Raw genomic sequence first — 9,010 nt, forward strand, 5'->3', positions numbered from 1 at the left:
GGGGGGGGGCCGCTCCCCATCCACCCGCGGCCGGCCCGAGCCCCGCGCGGCCCCCGCCGCCCCCCGGTCCAGTCCCGGAGGCGCCTCGCCTTCTACGTACCCGGAAAAAGCAGCCGGCGAGAGGCGATCGAAGCGGGCGGAAAAGACAATGAAAGTTAAAAGTCGTTCAGCAGAAAATGAATGTGAGCCAAGCGGCCATCTTGAAGCGAGCTGCAGACGCCGCTGTCAATGGGCAACGAGCGCAGCCGAGAGGAGCCGCGGCCGCCGCGCTCGGCTCATGCTGCCTCCCGAGCCCGGCCTCCTCCTCCTCCTCCTCCGCCTCGGCCTCCTCCTCCTCCGCGGCCTCCTCCTCCTCCTCCTCCTCGGCCTCCAATGCCTCCTCCTCCTGGGCCTCCTCCTCCTCCTCCTCCTCCTCCTCCTCGGCCGCCGCCGCCTCCTCCCGCTCCGCACTCGGGGGAGGGAGCGCGCGGAGGGGGCGCGATCAGTATTATTCTGCGGGGCTGGGAGGTGTTTCTAATCCGGATCGGGGCTCCCTCGCCAACATCCCCATTGTCTCGCCCCGATCTCTGCCTTTAATACTACGATTATTATTTCATAGTTGCTGTGGGGGGAGGAGGGCGAGTGGGGGGCGCCGTGTGTGTGCGTGCGGAGAGGCGGGGGGAGGGGAGGAAGGATGAGGAGGGGGGAGGGGAGGGTGGAAAAAAAATGCACCGCTGAAGGCAGAGTGGAAACTGACACCGGCTCCAAAATGGCTCAGAGTCCGCCCGCCCCCTCCCCCCGCCGCCCCCCCCACCGGGTCACGTGCTCCCCTCATTCCTTAAGGGCGGCCTGGGAATTAGTGTCGGTGTAGTCGGGCCCGCGGCCGCCCCCTCCCCTCCGAACAGCGCGACCCGGCCCCCCTCCCCCTCGCTCTGCACGGCGGCGGCGGCGGCGCTGGCGCGGCTGCGGAGGCATTTCTCCACAGCGCCACACGCGCCACCCTGCTCTCGGAGCGGGCATCGCTTCGGCCCCGCACACCGCTCAGCCCACCCCACCCCCCGTTATTTCTTTCTTTCCGCCGCCCGCCTCCGCCCGCGGCGCACACGTCCACTGGCTCCCGCCGAGGAGAGCACCCGGCCACCTCCCCCGCCTCGGCCCCGCCAGCCCAACGGGCTGAGGCCCAGACTCCGGCGCTGCGGCGCGGAACCTGCGCCCGAGTTGGGTTCGCGGAAACAACAGCGCCCGCCCCTGTCTTCCCGCGGCCGCGCCGGCCCCCTTCCCCGCCCGCCAGCGGCCGAGGCGGGGCGCGCGCGGGCAGTGGCTCGCTCCGGGTAGGGGCTCCGCGCGGGGGCTGGCCGGGCCAGACCTCGGGAGTCCCGCAGGCGAGGGTCCGGCTGCGGGCGAGCCCCCCCCCCCCCGCCCCCGGCGCAGGTAACGGGACCGGCCGGCTTCCGACGCGGGGCAACCACGTCCGCCCCCCAAGTCCCGAAGCTGGGGTCGTCAACAAACCCCGGAGATCGCATCTTTTCTCACTGTGTTTAACTTTAATCCAAAGAAAAGGCGATCGTTAAAAGTTAACGTTAATCGTATGTATGTCTTTAAAGTAATAATTAACACACAAACTCAGATCCAAACAAACTCTCACCACTCTTTTTGTGGGAACAACTTATTTATTCAGAGTGTAATACTGTCTACTTCCTTTTGTAAGACTTGAGAAAGATCAAAATGGGATCAATGTACAGTTTATACTAAAGATGTCTGAAATACTTAGGCAGAATTTCCCTCAACTCTTTACAAGTGTAAAAAAATAAAGTGTCAAAATTGATGAGCGGCATAAATCCAAAAGGAAAAAAAAAAATTCTACTTAAGAGGAGGACATCCAGCTCGCACAAACGGTGGTTCGGCCGACGACAAGGCGTTCCTGGTCTTCCTCTAGACCCGGGCGGATCGTTAACTTCCCCAAGTTACAACTGAGTTGCTCTTTCCAGACTTTTCGAAGCATCTTTAAGTTTCCCCACTAAGTCCTAAAAGACGTTTATAATACCACGTTTTTAGGATAAAACACAAGACAGAAGTATCCAAGTTTGAGAAAGATGCAAGAAAAAAGTCGGGGCACTTTCTAAACGAGTTTAAAATTCACGAGGATTTTAACCTTTGACAAACCACTATCGATCAAAAGAAGGTTTTCCTCTAAAATATCTCATCTTCAAGTGGGCTACTTTCCCTCAGATCTGAAATATAATTTCCAATCGAATCCTCGTAACAGGCAAGGTATCTCAAAACTAAATTTCTCAAGTTACCTAAAAAAACTATACTGTATTCATACTTTCTGAAAGTTTAAAGTTTGGTTAATGGTTACATTAAAACAATTCCACAGGAGATGCCTTTTGAAAAATTCAAAATTCATCAAAATTTCAAGTAATGCTCTTCATTTTTTTAAGTGGTAAGAAATAAATTCGTTATCATGTCCATTAACCAATGTAGTTTTGAATTTTTCCTGTCTTATATTGGCAATATAAAGAGTTTTAGAATTTTCTGTATACTTCCTCCTTTATAAAAAGTCATTTAAAAATTATTGAAAATCCTGTTTGAAAGTTTAATTCAATTTCTGAAAGCAAAGAAGACATTTTCAAAGACATGTTCTTAATTTTGCTTTGTTCTATTGGCGCAAACTAATCACAAATAGAAGGAATACTACAATACTACAATACTCAATACTACAATTCAGAAATTTATCTTAATCAGAGGGAAAAGCAAATATAAAACCAATTCTTTATGAGTAACATCTTAATTTCAAAAGCGAAGCCTACTTTAAAATATTGCTTTTGAAGCCATTTCCTATTAAATTCTTAACCAACCTTCATTATCGGCTGACAGATGGTTAGATAATTTTTCTTTTGAACTTTCTGTAAGCATAATTCTCAATTAAACATCTATAAACAGAGAAGTATATTCACAGATCCTAATACTGTACCTGTAATTGTTCCATGCTGCAACTAAAACTAATCTCTGGGTGGGATCGGGAATCAGTATTCTAGGGAAGAAAAAAAAATGCTCTTTATGTAAATCAAGGACATTTAAAATTTCATTTCAAATTTAAATTTTAGATAAGGCTTATATGTAAATACCTCTACATTTAAGGTCACCAAATATGCAGGTCTGTACATCTTATGAAGTTGATTGGTCTAAAACAACACAATACATAATTTCAGTCTTTAACTCTATTTTTTTTAAAGTTCCCTATATCCCCCTAGAGAACAGTTTATTAAACTTTACCTTTATCTGATATTCCAAACGCCAAGAAACATCAGTTATATGAGGGAGAGATCTGCCTATACTAAAAAATACAATGATAATTTTGTACATAATATCTACATAAAAACTTTCAGTATTTATTTTTACCAAGAATGGTGTCTACTTCCCCCCCACACACACATACACATTTTCAATTTACTCTGAATTTAAAACATTGTTAAACTTTATTTTCAAGTTCTGAAGAGTAAAAGAGCATTTTAAAAATTATCTCAATAAACTTTATCTTTAAAAACATTAGCTTAACTTCAATTGTTTCACTTGCCCTTTGGCCCCTTTTCTTTTGGTCAAGATCCCTGTCTTTTTTCCCTGTTTTGTTTCACACCAGCACTCTCCATTCATACCTGCAAGTGAAAAGTGGCTCAGCTTGACACCTTATACAGTACCTACCTTCCCAGTAGGCTTTCTAGGGAATTCTTATTATTCTGGAGGGAGGAAAGAAAGAAAGAAAACACATCTTTGCAAAGAGAAGAAAAATAGTAATTGTTAATTTAAAAAACTTTAAGTAAGTAACCTGATATTCCGTGCAAAACAGTTCTATTCGCTCTCTATCAAATTTACAGTCTTCTAGATAAGTGCTAAAGGGGGGGAAAAAAGCCAAAGTTTAGTGTCCATTTTAAAAAACTGAAATTGGAATCTTAAAGGTACTATTTGAAAACAAATGGATATTTAAATAAATCCTGTACCTTAGAGTTGATTTGTCAGCTCTTTGCTTTCCTGCCTCCAGTATGTAAGTTGCAGCTGCTGTGTGACAATGTTTTAAAACCACAGGATCGATATGTTTCAAGTCTGGGTGATCTAAAATAAATTAATTGCTAGTGATGCCTGTGATAATAAATTCTTTATAGTCATGTTTCTAAAATGGATATTTTCATTTGGGCAAAAATCCCCTTTAACAAGAACACAAAAAGAATTCAACTATAAGGACTGGTAATTATAAGTAAATGAGATGAGCAACAAGGTCAATGGAAAACAAAAAAGAACACACATCAATAATTCTGCTGTTACCAGTCTCAATTACCTTCTTTTATTTTGCCTTAATTTCCTACTGTTTTTAAAAAAACATTGTAGCCCCAAAGAAAAAAAATAACTACACAGTGGTCATTACAATGCTGGTTGCAGTATATTCAGAGGAAAATAAGATAAGTATTTTACATGGTGTAAATTTAAGAATGAATAAACTTTCCCCCTAAAGAATGGTTACTTTTAGGATAACTGGCTCCAAGGACATTAACGTATCAGAGGCGGGGAACGAGTTCAGAATATAAAACACAATTTTCAAAATATTTTCAGATTTTGACAGCTATCCTTTTTTTGAGATTAACCCAGGTGGTGGTTACTATTTTCGTTTAAAGAACTTCCACTTTCATACTTTTTGTACAAGTGTTTAGATCATGAAACTACAGAAAAAAACAAAATTTGAATTGTTGGGATATTTATATTTAAGAAAATGATCTAAAAGCGATCTGTCTTAAAATATGCCTTCAATCCATACTGACACGGCACTCGGCAATCACTGACCGGACCACTTAAGAGACTCCTCTCCTGGTAACTGGTGCGGAACAAAACACTCTGCACCATATTTTAAGGTGCCAGGCGTGGAACCTGTGCAAAACATACTTAACTAGTGTGTTAGAGTGATCATAGGAACTTGAGGTATTCTCTAAGTTGGAAAATGTCAAGACTACGTGACCTAGTAATTACTTTGGAAACAGACTCTTTAAAACCTTTGCCAGCCTAGCACTGAACGCTTGAATTGCAGGGAGCTACCCTGATGAAGTCCAAGTGTCAACCAGCCTTTGCCTCAGACCAGGCTGAACACCTTACATGTTTAGGCCACAAACAAGACTTGAACACGGGCTTTACAAAGGAACAAAGAGACTGGGAGGAGAAATCAGACCAGAAACGTGTAGCAGGCTATGTGCAGGTGCCAACTGGGAATAGAACAATGGTCAGGGTCCGCTCCGGGTTAACATCCCCACACTCCGTCCGGAGCGAAGGGCAAAGCCGGGAGACTTCCTCTTCCCGGGGTTTTCCCCTCTCGCTCGGTCTCGCTCCTCTTCTCCGAGCGCCCCTCCACCCAGGCCGATCTAGCTCAGAGCCGAGCGGCTTACCTAACACGGCCTCGTCCGCCTGGGCGTCCAGCAGGCTCTGGAAAGCCGCCCGGAGGAGAAGCGTGAAGGCGTTGGAGTCGAAGGAGCCAGGATCTGCCAGCATCTGGAAGCCTTTCTGCACATACTCCGAGAGCTCCATTGTGAGCGCGCCGTGACCTTCGACACGCGCACCACGTGACACGCGCCGCGCGCTCAGCTGATGCGGCCGCGCGCGCACGCGGCTCGGGGCGGCGGCGCGGGCTGCGGGCCTCCCAGTCCGGGGCCTCCCCGCCTGCCTTCTGGCTCGCGCCTCGGCCCGCGCGCCCAGCCGCCCACCGTCCGTCGCCCGCCACCCCTGTAGTCCCTGGCGCCGCGGCTTCCGTCCAGCCCTTCTTTCTGCGCCAGCCGCGAGAGCTGCGGCGCCTCAGCGAGAGGGGCGGCCCGGGCGCTTTGTGGACGCGCTCGGTGCTTTCTCTTCCACTCGCTGCTCACCTAGGTCTGTCACCAGCTCCTGCGGGGCTCCGCGGGAGCGTTCCTTGAAAGACCCCCTTGGCGGGGTGGGGGGGGGGGGGCGTTGGCGGAAGGTGTCGGGATCCCGGCCCGAGGGATCCCGAAAACTTCGTCTTCCTTGTTCCTCAGCGCGAAAGCCTGCGGGAAGCTCCCATTTGAGGCAACTGGTTGTGTTGTGTTGTGTTTTGTTTTTGGTTTGGTTTTTTGTTTTGTTTTGTTTTACTCAACAGCTTAACCTCCCAGCATTACCGTTTTGTGAGTGAGACTGTGGGCAACTAATGATAGAATTCTTGTTTATTTTTCCTTTTTCATTGTCATTTCTGGGATATGGCAGTTGATGCCTTCCTGCACGGATATATATGTGTGTACACATATATGCATACATATAGTGCGCGTGTGTTCTTACTGTACCTAAACAATTGAGGGATTAATAAATTATCCACAAACATATTTGACAGAATTATTAAAATCTTATGTGCCGCTGCAAATAAATATCATCCAAAAGCAAACTGACACAAATTTTGTGCTACTGTACTCGTTACATCTCTATGGTTTTAATTAAAGAATCTTCCATATATTTATATCAGGCAGTTAGGAATGGCAAGTTAGGAATGGCAAGGTCTTTACTGAAGTGATTACTGTCGGATATCCATAACTTTAAAGACTCAAATATTGTATAAAGTTTTTAACTTCCCCTTTATATTTCTACAAAGTTGGAGAACAAGAGTGATTCTTTGGGGGAAAAAAAAAAAAAACGAGAAGCAAAGTAGATTATGCATTTTTGATCAAAAGAATTTAAAAAGAAAAGTTAAAAAGCAAGTTCTTTACGGTGGAGGGGAGGGATAAGGAACAAGAAAGGTGTTTAGTCTTCAGGTGCGATTATTTGAAACAGACTCCAACGTGAAACATTTCTGTGGGAATAATTTAGGTGCTTATTTGGGGAGAAAATGTATCTGATGAATACAGTCAACATTTAACCTTGCAGCACTATATAGAGAGCACCTGGTTTCACAACAGGACAAAATGGGAATAATTTAGCATCAGTAACAGATTGAGTAACTACTGAATTTTCCTTTCAAGGCTTTGAAAGGCATGTGAACTAACTCTTCACTTTGGTGAGCTTATAGGAGCAGTGAAGGATTTAAGGGTCTCCCTAGAGTCTTTATGAAACAAACACCTATTAATCATGTTCATCTTTTGTTCCATCTCTCATCTTCTTTCTAAACTCCTTGTTTCTCATCAGTAGTAAAATGTCAGTTGAAAAATTTCCAGATATCTGATTTACGTAGGGAATATTTTACAGGGCAGAGTTGTGTAAATGTTAATTTTAACACACAAGGTCATTATATTTATTTCACATACATTTTATGACTTTGCATAGCATTGATTGTTAATACTCTAATAGAATTTGAGTTGATAATTGTAATCATATTCAATGTAGTGTCAAAAAAGAAAGCATTAATGCTTGAGCATAGATTTTAAAATGTTATTTTAAAAGAGGAAAGTACATACCATAAATGGTTGTAACTTTGAGGTCATAAAAGTTAAGAAATTGACAGGGATTGTTTCCAAAATAGCTGTCATGTTACTCTCTTATACATATGTAATTACCTTCTCCTACAGGGCATTTATTTGTTCTCTTTTGCCTAAATATGTGTTAGGCCCAAGTGATGACACAGCTCACACAAAAATTTTAATTATATATTTTTTGATACTAGAAAAGCTGAATTTTTCTACCATAGGTACATTTATTTCAACTTCCTTTGAAGGAAACACAGTTTAAATGTAGATAGAATATGTATACTCTCGACAAATAAGTCATTGAAATATATTGAAGTATGATCATTAAAAAGCATGGTTGCACAGATGTAGACTACTGTTTGCAGCAATAAAATCAATGCATTTTACATTGTTAGAAAAACTATGTATGAATACATTCTGAAAGTGTAAAAAAACTTTAAAATTTTTGCTTTGATTACTGCAAAGACCATTGGAGCTTTCACTAGACTTTAAAAAATTCTGTAGGCTCAAAGCCAACAGACTAAATTTGGCCTCTTTAAATAACAGAACCTTTTTAAATAACACTTAAGTGCAGCTGAAAATAACTAAATACTCAAGTATCTTCATTTTATAATACTTTTTCCGTTCTAAATTGCAAATGTTAAATTAGAGAATGCTGATAAATTTGTTTTTCTTTTTGAGAATCTAGAAATTACTCAAATAATTAGAAAGTATTTAAAACAATGTTTTAGAGTGTTTTAAAATCCATTGTATCCTTTGAGCTGTTAATTTTTTTTTCTTTTTAAGAAACCAATTTAATATTGGCCTCTGCATTGTGAGTACAATTAAAATGTGCTGGGGTATTTACAAGATCTATGTGGTCAACTTTTCCCAAAGGCCTCATTGATACATTTGTTAGTTTTATGAAATAAAGTATTTTCTAGGATTCTTTGTTTTGTTTTGTTTTGTTTAGATTGTGTAAGGACTGTTACTTTTGTGCAAAGAAAGTTGAGAGGAAGTATTCCTTTAGAATGAAGAGTTTATTGAACATCCATGGGGAGGAGGGAGGGAAGCCAATATGCCGAAGTGCTCATGAGACATCTAGAAGTGTTAACTGGCATACATACTATGTGTTCTAGTGGGGTTCTATTTTATCCTTGCCCATGGAATATCTGCTCATTTTCTAGAGAAAAGAAAGTTAAGAACACTTAAAAATTACCTATACACAAGAAACCATCTTCTCTCTGCCCCCAATACTCATTCTGTGATGGTTAGTGATCTGATCATAAAGCCTTGAGATATCTATTAGTGAAAATAGAATTTATTTTAAAGCTATTTTAACCAAAAATGGAGAGTTGACAGGAATATTTAACTGTTATACATGGCATCTGCATATAGGTCAGAATTATTTCAGTGAAGTTTGTAAAATCTATATGCATTCTCATATTAAATATCTTAACTTGGTAAGGTATAGATTAGGACTTGGAATTTGAATGGTCAGGTTTTTGTACATTCATGATCACAGAGTTCAGTGGTTTCAAATTAAGTCTTATGTCACATACATTGTCAAAAAACCACACTGAGAACTCAGAGGGGACAACAAAACTTTTATTTTC

The 9,010-nt window shown here is 42.7% G+C and overlaps 2 protein-coding genes across 3 annotated transcripts in view; both read right to left on the reverse strand.

The window, feature by feature from the left end:
* The window catches only part of BMI1 (BMI1 proto-oncogene, polycomb ring finger), an 11,353-nt gene extending 10,989 nt beyond the window's left edge, over positions 1-364 (reverse strand). For both annotated transcript variants that reach the window (XM_021696808.2, XM_021696809.2), the window contains exon 1: positions 101-364. The gene's annotated coding sequence lies outside the window, so the exon portion shown is untranslated. The remainder of the gene's footprint in view (positions 1-100) is intronic.
* Positions 365-1,630: 1,266 nt separating this feature from the next.
* On the reverse strand, positions 1,631-5,568 carry COMMD3 (COMM domain containing 3). The gene is made up of 8 exons (XM_021696810.1): positions 5,406-5,568; positions 3,978-4,089; positions 3,806-3,869; positions 3,682-3,716; positions 3,256-3,316; positions 3,108-3,164; positions 2,954-3,013; positions 1,631-2,003 (listed from the first exon to the last, which is right to left on the reverse strand). Exons 1-8 carry the CDS (start codon positions 5,542-5,544, stop codon positions 1,944-1,946), a joined length of 588 nt encoding a protein of 195 aa, XP_021552485.1. The 5' UTR covers positions 5,545-5,568; the 3' UTR covers positions 1,631-1,943.
* Positions 5,569-9,010: the final 3,442 nt, after the last annotated feature.

The sequence above is a fragment of the Neomonachus schauinslandi genome, chromosome 5, assembly GCF_002201575.2.
Source record: "Neomonachus schauinslandi chromosome 5, ASM220157v2, whole genome shotgun sequence".
Taxonomy (NCBI): Eukaryota; Metazoa; Chordata; class Mammalia; order Carnivora; family Phocidae; genus Neomonachus; species Neomonachus schauinslandi.

What these genes read in the sequence shown, in the direction of transcription:
- COMMD3 (XM_021696810.1), bottom strand. Translation starts at nt 5,544, where the DNA reads ATGGAGCTCTCGGAGTATGTGCAGAAAGGCTTCCAGATGCTGGCAGAT. An exon ending in CTAGAAAGCCTACTGGGAAG is followed by an intron (nt 3,317 to 3,681) that starts GTAGGTACTGTA and finishes TGTATTTTTTAG; the next exon opens with TATAGGCAGATCTCTCCCTC. An exon ending in TGGTGACCTTAAATGTAGAG is followed by an intron (nt 3,014 to 3,107) that starts GTATTTACATAT and finishes TTTCTTCCCTAG; the next exon opens with AATACTGATTCCCGATCCCA.